A 16,609-nucleotide genomic window follows, 5' to 3' on the forward strand; every position below is an offset into this window, starting at 1 on the left:
TAAATAATATTTCACTCTTGCATGCTTGTTTTTCTCTATTTCCTGGCTGTTTCTTCATGTAATTTATCCCTACATAACTCCTTTGGTCAGGTGGAGGGAGTCCCGGATACCGTGTAGACTCTAGGAAAGGGTAAAGAATGTCTTCTGCAGTTCTTACACAGGGAGTTAGCCAGTTTCCCAGGCTTCTGCATCAATGTTTCCATACAGGCTTTAAAACAAGTAGAGCCCGAAGTTTCTCTTGTAAATTATACAAGAGTCTCTGACAACTTTAGTTATATAGATAACAATGTCTTTTAATAGGACTTGAATCCAGGGATGATGTCTATTTTGTACTTTCTAGCCTTTTACTTCTTTCCTACAAGCTCAGTATGATGCTTTGCCTACAATGGATATTTAATAAATATGACCATGAGTTTCTTATGGACTTGAGGTCCAAAAGTTTTGAACTTGCTTTCTTTAAACCAGGTATGTGTGTGTACATATAAAAACATACGCATACCAGATATTAAGTGGACCACTAAAATTTAATATTCTATTTCAAGTTGACCTCTACATTTTTTTCTTAAAAATATAACAAACACAAATACAATCTTTCTACAAGTGTAGCTACCTGTCCAAGATAATCGTATTTCCTGATCTGAATACCAAAAACAATGGAACCACTTTAAAATTATCACATAGATTCACTTATATATTTTGCAGAAAAAAATACTCACTCAGTACATGTATGCAAGAGCAATTTTTCAGTACGAATATAGCTCAATATGTCAAGAACAGGGTATATGGTATCCAAAGTCCAATCCGAACTACTGATGTATTCTGGAAAAATAAAACCAGATGAGAGATTCATTAAATAACAGTCTCAAAATTTATTCATCCATTTTTTAACTTATATGATGAATTTTCTGTGAGTCAGTACTACCTACCTCTTTGTTTTCTAGATCACAAGTATTTTCCTATTCATCCTCTCTCAGGTCCCCACACCATAAAATTGGAAGAGATGCCATATTTCACATCAGCATCACTCTCCTTTTCAAATTGAGGATGACTAGTTCTTGATTTTAAGGCTGATCACTGATATAGTTAGGATGCTGGTCCTCTCTAGAGCTCATGTTGAAATGTAATCCCCAATGTTGGAGTGGGGAGGTGTTTGGATTAGGGAGGTGGATTCCTCATGAATGGCTTAGTGCAATCCCCTTGGTGATGAGTGAATTCTTGTTCTGAGTCCACAAGAGATCTGGTTGTTTAAGAGTGTGGCACCTCCCTTCCTCTCTCTCTTCCTCCCTTCTCTCTGCCCCTGCTCTCACTAAGTGATATGCCTGCTCCTGTATCCCCTTCTGCCATGACGAAAAGCTTCCTAAGGCCTCACAGAAGCTGAGCAAATACCAGTGCCATGCTTCTGGTACAGCTTGCAGAACTATAAGCCAGTAAATCTACTTCCTTTATAAATTACCCAGCCTCAGGTAATTCTTTATAGCAATGCAAAAATGAATTAAAACGATCATCAATATGAAAACAAAGATCAAATAAATGAGTATATTTTAAATTATACTACCAACTAATTACTTACCTTTAACAAAGCTAATACCAATAGGAAGGGCTTTTTCAGGTTCTTGACTTAACAAGTAATATTTTACAGTTTCAAATATATTGTCATCTGCATGGGCTGTCTCAGCTAACTGCATACATTCTTCCACCGTGGGTAGCTTACACTAGAAAATAATTGATTTGAAAACAATGTTACTAAAATTCACAGGGATAAAGGCAATAGTGTAGGTACAAAATACTTTCAACTTTCCTAGTATGGCTTTCTTATTAAAGTTGTCTAAAACAGATGTAAATGAAATCATTTGAATTAAGAGAATATATTTATGGAAATACCTTTAAGATCTAAAAACAGTAAGAAGGGATATTAGCTAATGAGTTAGTAGTTTTCCATCACACAAATACCTAAAAAAGAAATAGAAGTAAACTGTCCTGATTGTGATACTGAAATTAGTACCTACAAATGCAATTTAGCACCCAAATGATGAAATTAATTATGTTAGAAAAAATATATTGACCATTATCAAAAACTACATTAAATGCACCAAACATAAAGGGTGTGCATTATTACATATCCTCTACACTGTAATTTAACGTCACTTGGCTTTTGAAACAAAGCAACCTTATTTCAGAGACACAAAAAAATGTAGAAGCTCTAAAAGTTTTTAGCTTTGACATTTTGAAATGCCATGAAATGGATATTTTTTCATCCATGAAATTTCATTACTATAAAATAAAAAGTCACATTCCCCATTTTAAAAAATTCGTTTTCTGTTAAAACTGAGAGTCTGATCCTTTCTCAAGTAAGTTGGTCTGCTTCCTTATAATGTAGGTAAGCATTAAGTTACCTTTTATATCCAATTCTGATGCGTTTATAATAGATGAAGCTTAAATGTTCAAGTTTACTTCTAAACAATATGGATAGTTTCATGGTTTGTTTCAATTTATTTATTAATACATTTATTCAATCATTTCATATTTCTTGTTTAAAAATTAGGTAAAATGAACATTTTACATCTCAATCTCAAAAAAATTACAACAAACTGAATTAACGGGGCTCTCATATATTTAACATTTCATATTGTTTCGCCATCCTTATTCATGAAATGCGTTATTTACTAAGCAACTACTATATGGTAGGTACTGTGCTTGGCTAGAGACGTAGGTTCTTCACCTTGATATATGCTCACGGCATAGAGGAAATAAAAAATCACTCCCATTTAAATTTCATTTTTAACTAGACTATAAGAAGACGAGTAAGATGATCATCCTTATAATTTTTATCCTATATATTTTAAAATTCTAAAAGTTATATAAGTAAACATCATATGTGAATATTTGGTTTTCAGTGTTACAGACAGTCCCCAACTTATGTTTTGACTTTATGGTAGTGCAAAAGCGACATGCAGTCAGTAGAAACTGTAACTTTGAGTACCCACACAACCATTCTGTTTTTCACTTTTTGTACAGTATTCATTAAATTACATGAGATATTATTATGAAATAGGCTTTGTGTTAGATGACTTTGTCCAACTGTAGCCTAATATAAGTGTTCTGAGCACGTTTAAGGAAGGCTAGGTTAAGCTATGATGTTTGGTAAGTTAGGTTGTAAATATATTTTTGAGTTAGAATATTTTTGACTTATGATGGGTTTACCCACTGTAACCCCATGGTAAGTCGAGGAGCATCTGTACTTGTGAAATTGTTCAGAGTTATTAACACCTTTACACACACTCACTAGCCTTTCTAAAAAGATATTAATCAAGTATGACCAGAAAGTCTAATTATATCCTTTTAGAATGTGTGATGAAAAGATGAGGTGAATAATATTCTAGCCCCTATTGTTAAAAGCTGTCGCAGCTAACTGCATATATTCTTCTACTGTGTGCAGCTTATATAAGAAAATAATTGATTTGGCAGGGCCGGGTGATTCACGCCTGTAATCCCAACACTTTGGGAGGCTGACGTGGGTGGATCACCTGAGGTCAGGAGTTTGAGACCAGCCTGACCAACATGGTGAAACCCCATCTCTACTGAAAATACAAAATTAGCTGGGTGTGATGGTGCATGCCTGTAATCCCAGTTACTCAGGAGGCTAGGGCAGGATAATCGCTTGAACACAGGAGGCAGAGGTTGCGGTGATACGAGCTCGTGCCATTGCACTCCAGCCTGGGCAACAAGAGCGAAATTCCGTCTCAAAATAAATAAATAAATAAATAAATAAATAAATAAATAAATAAATAGAAAATAATTGATTTGACAACAATGTTAGTAAAATTTATAGGAATAAAAAAAAGAACACATACTAAATTTTTCCAGTATTACTAGTGTGGTTTTCTTATTAAAGTTGTCCTAAATGATATAAATGAAAGTATTTGAATTAAGAGCATATATTTATGAAAATATCTTTAAAATCTGAAAATAATAACTGAGGTCATTAGCTTAAGTCTTAAAGCTTAGACAAGTCATTTAGCCTCTCTGAGCCTTGATATTAACATCTGTACCTTCTGCCTCAGAGGATATCTGTTAGTGTACATTCAAACACTACCAGTCAATGTATAATTTAAAAACTCCCACCTTCTTTCATATGCATTTTAATTTCAAAATAAATTAGTTTTTAGTTGTCATGCTAAAAAAACAAAGCCCAGCTTTTTAAAAAACATAATTCACAGACTACAAAGTGTATAAAGTAGTTAAAATATCCCATCATCTCACAACCCACTGGTAACTTTGGATATTTCTCCATTCACAAGTATTTTCCCTGTCTCAACACAAACACATTCACATACACATATCTGCCCACACACTCTCATTCACACACACTTTTGGCCAATCTGTATTAATACAATACTCAGAAAATATCTGCTTAATGAATAGGGCTACTCACCCACTAGGGATAAAAAAAATCACGGTTCAAATAATTGAAACAAAACTTTGTTGTTTTACAGGTTCAAGATGAGAAAATATTGTACTTATATCTTATCATTTTCTTACAAGAAACTGTAGGTATCTTTTTAAATATGCTATAAACATAAATAAATATGTACATTCACAGTTATTTTCAAACCAAAATCATATGGCATACGCATAGTTTTAGGATCTGCTTTCTATTTAACTGTTTGATAGCCATATATCATGCCAATAAAAATAGAGCTTCATGATTTTTAATGGACTAATTGCACTGAAATATAGAAAAGTACTGTAAATTAATATAAATAATCTTCCTATTGAACATTTTGGTTGTTTTTATATATAATATTGATGCACAGATTCCTATGTTCTGCAGATGAGTATTTTTAAGGCACTTCAGAAAAATGCATGTAAATTTCATTATATTTCATTAATTCTTTTAAGGATTCTAAGTTGTCTATTTTCAAAAGTTATCCTACAACATACTCCAAGATGCAAAGTGTACAGTGGAAAACACTTGGGATTTGGAGTTAGACTTGCTGAAGTTGAAATTCTCACTCCACCACTAACTAATTTGGGTAAATTCCTTACCCTCTCCAAGTTTTCTTTGTATAATTATCCCCTGCTTTTCAAAGTTTTATGAGAATGAAGATACAAATATATGTAAAGATTTAGAATGCCAAGCACATAGCAGAAGTTCAGGAAATGTTATTTCTTATTGTTGCCATTTTTGTTGTACATATATGTATCCCAAAGGGACCATATATTTGTTTCTCTGCATGCATCTCTATTTGCTTGAACCTACAATTAATTAAATCATAGCACTGCATTCCAAACCAGAATATTTAACATCATCAGCATACCTTATCATGGAGGTCATTTATCTCTTCAGTACATCCTGGGTAGAAAGCACAGAGTTTTATTAAATGTAGTTCATTATCAGGAATCATCAGGAGAAGATCGGCTGCCAAATTCCTGTTAACAGAACAAAAGGGGACACTTCATTGAGGAAAAGATTTAAAAATAACATTCATAACTATCTCAAAGAAAGGAAATTCAAATAATATATCGCTCTTGCTTTTCAATTTACACAAACATTATTAATTACCTAGTTAATTATGAAACTACTCTAAATGCAGATTACCCAAACCAAAGGTCATGAACAACAAACATATTTATAAATTCCTAAATATTAAAAACTAAACTTTACATACACGAGTCTTAACACACTTACAATTAATTTTATTATTACAGAATAATTCTCTAATCAGTTAAGTAGTTTTGACTATGTTCTTTGGAGTGAATTATAAAGCAAACATTGTGAAAGTTAACGCTCGTCAACTTTTATTATGCTTGTCAAGATTGATAAATTGTATTAGCCAGCTCAGTGAAACCAGTAGAATACTGAGTTATTTTAAGTTCATAATTTTGGGTATCCCACATATTTCTTAAATGATAAGTGGAAATTAAAGATGGACATGTAGTTTTCTTATTTACATTTTTTTTTTTCTTTTGAGGCACAGTCTCATTTCCTCTGTTTCCCAGGCTGGAGTGCAGTGGCACAATCTCAGCTCACTGTAACCTTTGCCTCCTGGGTTCGGGCAATTCTTGTGCCTCCGCCTCCCGAGTAGCTGGGATTACAGGCGTGCACCACCATGTCCGGGCAATTTTTGTATTTTTAGTAGAGATGGGGTTTCACCATGTTGACCAGGCTGATCTCAGACTCCTGGCTTCAAGTGATCCACCCACCTTGGCCTCCCCTCCCAAAGTGTTGGGATTACAGGCATGAGCCGCCGAGACTAGCTTATTTACTTTTTAAAGATTCAATCAGTGCAGTAAAGCAATAGAGGGTTTTAAAAATATAAAATGGTATGTACTTAGAAGATTTATATTAAAATATTTTCTGTAAAATCCTCTTCAGATCACTAGGTGAGGAGTTAATGAATGCATGCATCATAACTGAGAAAACACCTAACTTTCAATAATTCAAGATATTGTTTTTAAGAAATTGATATAGAGCCACACAGAATAGGTGACCTTAGATTAGGTGATATTTCACATAAGAATTTATAAAGCTGCGTGCTGGGGTCTCTGAGAGTAAAACTCCACTTAATATTCTTCGTGAAGACATCAGTAAAATCTACATTAGTCATTTAAGTAAACTGATTCCTTTTTAAAACTTAAGAGGTGCTTAATTAAGAATATAATGAAAGCCGGGCGCGGTGGCTCAAGCCTGTAATCCCAGCACTTTGGGAGGCCGAGACGGGTGGATCACGAGGTCAGGAGATCGAGACCATCCTGGCTAACACGGTGAAACCCCGTCTCTACCAAAAAAATACAAAAAACTAGCCGGGGGAGGTGGCGGGCGCCTGTAGTCCCAGCTATTCCGGAGGCTGAGGCAGGAGAATGGCATAAACCCGGGAGGCGGAGCTTGTAGTGAGCTGAGATCCGGCCACTGCACTCCAGCCTGGGCCACAGAGCGAGACTCCGTCTCAAAAAAAAAAAAAAAAAAAAAAAAAAAAAAAAAAAAAAAAAAAAAAGAATATAATGAATATAGAATAGGAATATAGGAATAGAGATAATTGGCAAGTTCTGGTATGAAATCCAAAATTTCACTAAAAATAAAAAATACACACATATCACAAACTATCAGGATAGTAATACTTTAAATTACGCTTACTTTAATGTTTTCAGAATAAGAAAAACTTTAGTGAAGTTTTTTACATAAAATATTTTGATAACTCATCATTTTACTAATAAACTTTCTAGATAATATCAAAAGAAAATTGCTAAAAGATCACAATAATTTTTCATATTATTTTCCCCTAGCCATTTAAAAATTACACATAATATCTTTCCAAGCTGCCACATTTTCTATTACATTGGGCAGGTTCCATGTTAGAGTAGTTTAGCTGTTCTTGCTAAAATGTATGAATGATGTCATGTGTTTCCTCCTATCAAAATTTAATAGCAGTTTTAAATAATGTCCATGAAAATACAGAAATTATTTGTTTTTACTGTGTATAAAATAGCTGTGCTAAAATTCTATTCAAACTTCAATGAACTACAAAATTTGACTTTCTTAATGTAGAATTATATCTTCATACGGTGAAATTTTAGCAAGGCCAGCTAATTTCCCTTAATGTTTAATCAAATTCACCCTTTTTTGAGAATTCAGTACACAAATGGGGAAAAATGTACATATAAAAATGATTTAGACCAATTGAATGATCTAAAATATAAAATTTCACTATCAGAACAGGTATTTCATTCTGCTTAGCTGAGTTAGCTATTATTTGGTATTGCAGGAAGTCACATTTCATTTATTGTACAACTTTTAAGTATGAGATCATGAGTGATTGTAGGAACTTTTTCTCAGTACTTTGTAGTCAGGTTTTACGTGCTGTAAATTATACATGTGAATTGGCATACTATAAAACATTGTGAAAATAGTTGATAAGTATTTCTTAATACAGAGATACCATTCAAATAATACAATAAAGGAGTGTATACATTTTAAATGAACATGTTCTTAAATAAAAGTAGATAATACCTGTATCCAACAGATGGAAAGCTAAAATAAAATATTAAATATGAATACCATGATTATACGATGAGTATCAGGAAGAAACAGACTTTTACAGTAAATGTAAAACACATGAGGTGTTTATAGCTTAAAAATTAGGCGCATCTTTATAAATCACGTAGTTACGTTTTTTAAAATCTGTGCAGCTCTACTACTAGCCAGGAGGATCACAGATTTCTCCTGAAAATAAAGCTAATCAGCACCACATTTAAACTTTTTCCTAGTTTCTGTTACATATATCTATGGATATATTAAAAAGAATTGTTGGGGTGGGGGCGTTACAAGGAACAAGTTTGTTTTTTCTTAAAAGTAACTAAGACATATAGTTAACTGAAAAATGTTTAGTCGTAGTAACATACAATGTTACGAGTTTGAACTGCTCAGTATGAAGACGATGTAGATGAAGACCTTTTAGATGACCCACTTCCACTTAATGCATAGGAAATTGATTTCTCTTCCTTACGATTTCTTAACAACATTTTCTATTCTCCAGTTTATTGTTAAGAATACAGTATATAATACACAAAGGATACAAAATATGTGTTAATTGTTAATGTTATCAGTAAGGTTTCCAGTCAACAGCAGGCTATTAGTAGCAAAGTTTTGAGGGAGTTGGAAGTTACAGATGGATTTTGGACTGCTTGGGGGGTTGGCACCCCAACTCTCATATTGTTCAAGGGTCAACTGTATACGTATTTCTCTTTTGCTGCCAATTTTTTTTTTTTCTTTTTTTTCTTGAGACGAAGTTTCGCTCTTGTTGCCCAGGCTGAAGTGCAGTGGCGTGATCTTGGCTGACCGCACCCTCCATTGCCAGAGTTCAAGTGATTCTTCTGCCTCAGCCTCCCAAGTAGATGGTATTACAGGCGTCTGCCACCATGCCTGGCTAATTTTTTTTTTTTTTTTTTTTTGTATTTTTTTGTATTTTTAGTAGAGATGAGGTTTTACCATGTTGGCTAGGTTGGTCTTGAACTCTTGACCTCAGGTGATCCACCCACCTTGGCATCCCAAAGTGCTGGGATTACAGGTGTGAGCCACTGGGCTCGGCCCTTTTACTGCTTTTTACCTTCATTTTTAAAAAGCAAATCCCCTTTCATCTGATGATGACTTTTAGCATGAAATCAGCCATCTTCGTGAATAAATAACTTGAATTAGGCTTCATGCTTTGAGATGAGGGCACGTCCCTATGTAATTGACTATTACAGCTCTTGATAGAGGGATAACTAGATACTCTCCAAGGAGACTTACTCACCATTAAGTACACTGAAGTCTAAAACTGATGGTAGGGTACTACTACATTTTAGTGGGGGAAGGGAGCTCTTACGTTACTGTAAGATATATGTAAAAATCAAAACAACTTTGAAATTCCTGATTCACTATAAAACCTTCAGATTCAGACAAAAAAGAAGAATGTAAGTGTTGTTCTTTTTCCTGAGTTGGCTGCAGCTAAGAAAGTGGTACAGGTTGGATATCCCTCATCTGAAATGCTTGGGACCAAATGTGTTTCAGATTTCTGAATTTTTTGGATTTTAGAATATTTGCATATACATAATAAGATATCTAAAGGGTGGGACCCAAGTCTAAATACAAAATGTATTTATGTTTCATATCTACCTTATACACACAGCGTGAAGGTAATTTTATACAATATTTTTAACAATTTGTGCATTAAACAATATTTGCATTAAACAAATATTTTTAACAATTTGTGCATTAAACAAATTCCACTTACATGTGGAATTTTCCACTTGTGGTTGTCATGTCAACACCTGAAAGGTTTCGGATATTGGAGCATTTTGGAGTTTGGATTTTTGGATTAGGGATGCTCACCCTGAGTAGTCTGATATCTAATAATGCAAACTTCAGAGCTGATTTATGTAGCTTTGAATCTTGGCTCTATCACTTACTGCGACCTCAGGAAAATCAAAACCTACCACATAGAACCTAGTGAATTTTTACATATAAAGTACTAAAAATTGTGCTTGGCACAGAGTAAGCAGTATAGAAGTGTTAGTTAGCATTCATTATTATCATTACCATCTGGAATGTTCAGTAGTTATCGTCATCTGTATAGCTCCACCTCAAGGGTGCTGTGTGTGTGCATGGGATTTGTAATGGGGAAAAGGTCACAGTCCTGATAAATTCATTTAGAAACTTCCTGAGGTCCTAAGTATCTGAGGGAAAGAAAACATACAAATCTAAAATAATCTTTATTCCATAAACATCTACTGAATGACGGAATCACATATTTCCTAATAGAGCCTCTGTAACAATGGATTGTTTGACTTAAGGCCAGGGCTCCATAGATACGAGCTGGAATTGCTCTGCCCTGGATTTCCGGGCTACCCCAGGTCATTCCCAGGGTCTCTTTCTCTGGGTATTGCCAGAGTCTGGGGGAGGTGTCCTGTTTCAAGTGTCCAGCAAAACCATTTTTCTTGCTGTTTTATATTAGAAGAGTGACTTTATTGTCCAACTTTAAAATAGGACACAAGATCTGACAAGAAAAAGTATAGATATGCAGAATTTTAAGATGTGGGAATATGTTTCTGATCATCTTAAGAAGAGCACCTTTGTTGTCTCATGATGCTTTAAGTGCTTGAAACATTACGGAATTACAACTGGGCTACTTGAGAATGGATCATGGCAGATTTCATTATACAACCATGGTAGTTCTCATCATTATGACATTGTTATATCATTATTTCCTTCCATAATCTTATTCTTTATAAACAAGGTGATCCTATATTCTCCCAATGCGTATCTTATCAAACGGAATTTATAATGTTTTAAAAATGTATTCCATCACTATGAAATTATTTTTTGAATTTCAAAATTCTTACCATATTGAAGTCATCATGCACTTTCTCGCCAGTAATTCTAGGGCATAGTGGGTTGCTGGTGCTGCAGAGTCTCCGAGTACTGTGCCCACACAGACTGCCAGCTCCAGTTCATTTCCGCGAATCAGGTATGCCATAGCAAGCTTGCTCAATAAGAAAATAATTTCTTCAGTTGCATAGATGCTGGGTAGGTTCATCACTCCCCTCCAAGCTCATAAAGCAGATAAAGCAGTATTAACCTATAAATCAATTGTTCTTAGAAAATATTGACTGTAATAGCCCTATAAAGTAGTTATGTAAGAGTAATTGCAATTTTCAGATGGAAAAGTTATTAATGAGACATACAGAAAATGTTTAACAGGTCAGAATTAAGGAGTTTAGAACCTTTAGTTCTATTTTTGTACTTAATTAATAACACTCTACGATATTCTCAATATGTCCTTCAATCTCCATATCAGAAAAAAATGTAAATTTTTTTTTTCTTTTTTATTATACTTTAAGTTCTAGGGTACATGTGCACAACGTGCAGGTTTGTTACATATGTATACTTGTGCCACATTGGTGTGCTGCACCCATCAACTCGTCAACACCCATCAACTCGTCATTTACATCAGGTATAACTCTCAATGCCATCCCTCCCCCCTCCCCACTCCCCATAATAGGCCCCAGTGTGTGATGTTCCTCTTCCAGAGTCCAAGTGATCTCATTGTTCAATTCCCACCTATAAGTGAGAACATGCAGTGTTTGGTTTTCTGTTCTTGCCATAGTTTGCTGAGAATGATGGTTTCCAGCTGCATCCATGTCCCTACAAATGACGCAAACTCATCCTTTTTTATGGCTGCATAGTATTCCATGGTGTATATGTGCCACATTTTCTTGATTCAGTCTGTCACTGATGGACATTTGGGTTGATTCCAAGTCTTTGCTATTGTGAATAGTGCCGCAATAAACATACGTGTGCATGTGTCTTTATAGCAGAATGATTTATAATCCTTTGGGTATATACCCAGTAATGGGATGGCTGGGTCATATGGTATTTCTAGTTCTAGATCCTTGAGGAATCGCCATACTGTTTTCCATAATGGTTGAACCAGTTTACAATCCCACCAACAGTGTAAAAGTGTTCCTATTTCTCCACATCCTCTCCAGCACCTGTTGTTTCCTGACTTTTTAATGATTGCCATTCTAACTGGTGTGAGATGGTATCTCATTGTGGTTTTGATTTGCATTTCTCTGATGGCCAGTGATGACGGGCAAAAAATGTAAATTTGTAAGAGCTTCTTCAAGATTTTACAGTTATCTATCACTTCCTAAAGTCAATATATCTAAGGATAAATGCACAATAGAATCTATATCTTTAATTAATATTTGCTTATTAAATTAGAGTCAAGTGGAAGGTACTTTAAACCTATAACTTGTGAATAATACACTGGAAAACAAGTGCTTTCATTTGTATTTTTTCTTATAATCCTAACAACTATATGTGAAATAGGTAAGGTAGGTATTCATATGTTCATTTTAGAATTGAAGACATTTGAGATTCTGAGAGTTAAATGACGTGCCCAAAGTCAGTATGTGAGAGGAAAGACTCAGATATTTTGGGTCCACATCCAGTGATTCTTCCCATTACTACACTGGCGCTTCTCATATATGTTGAAATGTTTAAAACAAGGTTGTTACAAATAGGTATCTTGTGGTAGAAATAAAAGAAAACAAAAGTTCATAGTCTATGTGCACTTAAAACAAGAACTCATAGTTTATGTGTGCTAATTAGGAATGTAATTACTTAATTACTTAATTGGAAGGCATGCAAAACCAGATCTCACACAGAAAGTCACCATATCTTTTCCTCTCAAACACCATGACATATCTAAAAAACTTTTCATTCGCATAAATCAGTTTTAAATGTCATACCTCAATATTATCTACAGCAAGATGGCAACATGCGGCTAGTACTGCTCGACCATCCTGAAAATACCATTCTGCCAGTTCTTTACTGACTTTGTGCAGGAGTCTAGAAAGAAAAAATGTGTGTATTCTGCATAAACACAAGTATTCCATTATAAAAGCAAACCAATAATTTTTAAAAGGTATGATAAAAAGACCAAATAAAATTTAATTTGACATGCTTGCTTTAAAGACTTGTTTTTGGAAAAAAATAAATCAGGAAAGTGGTCTTTACAAGTATATGGTCTGATAAGCCTCTCCCTCCCTCTATCCCCACAAATGTCAGAAGAGAAGCCTGATTTTAAAGGCTTACCATCCCGCATTAGACAATTTATGACTCAGCCACAGGGAAAGTTAAGTGTAGAAGAATTACAGGTTGAACTGAAATTTTTCAAAATTTAGGTGGTATCCAAAATACAGCTAGCATGTGTTAGCTTTCTAAAATGTCAAGTTTAGAAATGGCAGAGAATGGCACTAAAGGTACAGGCAAGAATACATTATTCTCAACACATTATTTGCTTAACATTTCATGATCCTCTTCTACTCGATGAGTGTCTTAAAAGTTTAAATATCCTATTTTCTAGGGTAATAATAGGAGCACATAGAAAGGATGGGGGAAGGCAGACTACTGGATTAAAAAAAGGTTAGAGGACTGAAAAATTCTAATTTCCATTTCTTTTTAAAAATAACTATCAGGATTTCTTCTTTAAAAGATGACCAAATGTTATTCTAGACACCAATATTGGGGTCATGGGATTATAAACTACATTCCTGTGAACTTATACACACTAACTTTAGAATAAAACATTAATAAGCAGTCTACCTTATTTATCATTGGTCCTCTCCAATAGGTTTGATTAGTTTGTAAGTGTTTAGGTGCCTTACTTGCCATCTCTCTAGTAAAATGCATTTTGCTTTTCTGAAAGCTATATAAAATGTGTATAAACGGAGTCTCCATGCCTGAAATTTCTCTATTCATCTAGGAGTAGATGCTGTAATGGAACTGGATCATGGTGAGAAAGGTTGAGGCAGTCAAGTCCTCAGTATACAAAGAAGGATGAATTATAGAGGTTTTAAAAATTCCTAAAGGGAAGACAACCATAAAACATATGGATCCAGAGCAAATAAATCACTCACTCATTGAAGTCTTCCTTGTAGATATCATCAGAATATGAAGCTCCTTTAGGCACAGAAACATGTAAGGGCTGCATATTTCCTTCACAAGCAGCCTAGGATTTAATTGAATATTGAATTATTCTTTAGCTAATTGTTGATAATTGACACATTTCAGAATATTATTCTGAGCAAAGTATACTTAATGTTTGAAATTTATACTATAATTTGGAGATAATCTTAGAATTTGAGGAGAAGTGAGATGTTAATTGTGCATAGCAAAAAAAGCTTCAAGTGAATTATTACTAAAAATAAGTTGTTCAAATGCATGGTATGTAACATTCAGCAGCATGTGAAAAGTTTAGAGTTCAGAGATGCTTATATGTTTAAAGATCTAAAATAAGGTCGGCTGTGTGTGGTGGCTCATGCCTGTAATCCCAGCACTTTGGATGGCTGAGGCGGGAGGATCACCTGAGGTCAGGAGTTTGAGACCAGCCTGGCCAACATGATGAAACCTCATCTCCACTAAAAATACAAATGTTAGCTGGGCATGGTGGTGGGTGCCTGTAATCCCAGCTAGGGCTGAGGCAGGAGAAGTCGCTTAAACCCGGGAGGTGGAGGCTGTGGTGAGCTGAGATCGTGCCATTGCACTCCAGCCTGGGTGACAGAACAAGACTCCATCTCAAAAAAAAATAAATAAATAAATAAATAATAAAATAAAATAAAGTAAAATAAAACAAAACAAAATAAAATAAGTTCACTGTGTTCAGAACAAAAATAGTATGCTCTCAAATGATGAGAAAGAAGGCCAGGAAGGAGGGCAGAAACCAAACCCTTTATGACTTTGTCAATTAGGTAAGGGTGAGCTAGTCAACACAGTCTTCTCCCTTCTACATCCTCACCCATCCATGTGTGTGACTTGTGTAATTACATGGTTTTACCTGTGCAACAAGCAGAGCTTCTTTAAGCCGACCTCTTGACATGAAAAAATGGACCAGCTTTTTCACATCACCAATGGCTATGCAGTATGGAATGACATCATCCTTATCTTCCTGGATTAATTGGTCAGCTCTCCTAATAAAATAAGAACAATTTTTTAAACAATATATTTTTTGAAGGTTTTTAGGTGAATTGAGATTTTCTGAAAGTATGGCTAAAATCTGTAGCAGATTTCATAAAGCCCTTTGGCATATTACTTCTAAAAAAGACATTTTATAATCAAATTACATGTGGAAGACAGATAAAAGTTGCATGAAATAATAAATACTATAAGAACTTGTTTGCCCTTAGAACATGACATAAAATAATATATACTATAGGAACTTGTTTGCCCTTAGAACATGACATAAAATCGTAAATACTATAGGAACTTGTTTGCCCTTAGAATGTGACATAAAATATGCCTGAACATTTTAGATCTTAAAATCAATGTAGTTTATCTATTAAAATGGGCAATTAGTCTATTCAAAAATATGTTTTATACAAGATATGTGTGATAGGATATCAGGTGGATTAAGCAAACATTTGGGTATCTACATAGTTAAAGACAGATAATTTTAATTGTTTGAGGAAGCGTTAACAATGAATAGAGAACCTTGAAGCTCAAGTAGCTTAAAAATCACTAAGAAGGAGAATATAGAAACATAAATATTAACAATGACATGTAGAATGTTTAAGTGCCCTAGTGAAGAAGATTAAAGAAAAATAATATTCTAGACATGTGAAGGAAGAAAGGGAATGGTAATCTTATCGAGACTGTGAAGGGTGTACATGTGTCTGTTTCTATGTATCTGTCTCTGTCTCTCTGCACCCATCTCTCTCTCAATCTCTCTTCCTCTGTGTGTGTGTGTGTGTGTGTATATCTTCCCATCTAAGTCTCAAGTATTTTCTCAATGACTAACCCCCTAGTTAATTCTACCCTCAATGTTTAACCTCAGTTTTGTTTAAAAATTACCTGGTCTATTTAATTTATGCTACCATTTGCATTAAACCAGAATTCAATTTTTAATCTTTGGGTAGGGGTAGCAGATATTTTTCATGCTGAAAATGGAAAATATTTTTCATGATATTTGCCAGCTCACTGTTAACAGTCTCCAATTTCATAGGGTCATCGAAGTATTCCTCAACGGCTATGTTTTTACTATGTGACTTTGATTCTCTTGTTACAGCTGTTTAGAAACAAGCTGGTTACAAATAATGATCTACTTCCCTGGGCATTTGAAACTATGCTTGAGAGACTGCCAATTTGGATGAATGGCTGGATCTATAAAGTATAAATGCAGGAGTTGTGGAGAGACTACTTTCTGGCAGCGACATGGGCTAAGGGGCAGAGAAAATCAGGAGTTGGCTTTCAAAGATAAATGAAACAGAATTGGAAGAGTTTTGTATATTCTCATTTGCCTCCTCCTTTTCCTTCCCCACTAAATCTATTCTAATCTTGCTTCAGTCTCCTTCTTGCTACCAAAACAGCTCTTATTAATATCAACAATAACCTCCATGTTATCCAGATTTCTTATTTGGGCTACAAAATCAAGACTGCCTATTGAACAATACCAGAAAATCACAAGGAACTTCAAACTCAACATGTCCAAAGAGAACTAATGATTTTTTTGTGCCATTTGATTCAAATCCTCTCCTAATGGTTTTGCTTTTGTTGTTGTTTTAGTTGTTTGTT

At 34.5% G+C, this 16,609-nt stretch overlaps 1 protein-coding gene across 2 annotated transcripts in view; it reads right to left on the reverse strand.

The window, feature by feature from the left end:
- The window catches only part of WDR17 (WD repeat domain 17), a 113,726-nt gene that overhangs the window by 5,217 nt on the left and 91,900 nt on the right, over positions 1-16,609 (reverse strand). The window contains exons 20-27 of one of the 2 annotated variants that reach the window (XM_030919050.1): positions 14,877-15,009; positions 13,960-14,051; positions 12,790-12,889; positions 10,879-11,018; positions 8,009-8,029; positions 5,319-5,430; positions 1,571-1,712; positions 717-819 (exon numbers count right to left, since the gene is read on the reverse strand). In XM_030919050.1, the coding sequence (XP_030774910.1) occupies positions 717-819; positions 1,571-1,712; positions 5,319-5,430; positions 8,009-8,029; positions 10,879-11,018; positions 12,790-12,889; positions 13,960-14,051; positions 14,877-15,009 (843 nt within the window). Of the gene's footprint in view, positions 1-716; positions 820-1,570; positions 1,713-5,318; positions 5,455-8,008; positions 8,030-10,878; positions 11,019-12,789; positions 12,890-13,959; positions 14,052-14,876; positions 15,010-16,609 lie in introns of both variants that reach the window. The other variant, XM_010384075.2, reaches the window with a different exon arrangement.

Source organism: Rhinopithecus roxellana, chromosome 2 (genome assembly GCF_007565055.1).
Source record: "Rhinopithecus roxellana isolate Shanxi Qingling chromosome 2, ASM756505v1, whole genome shotgun sequence".
NCBI classification, from domain to species: domain Eukaryota; kingdom Metazoa; phylum Chordata; class Mammalia; order Primates; family Cercopithecidae; genus Rhinopithecus; species Rhinopithecus roxellana.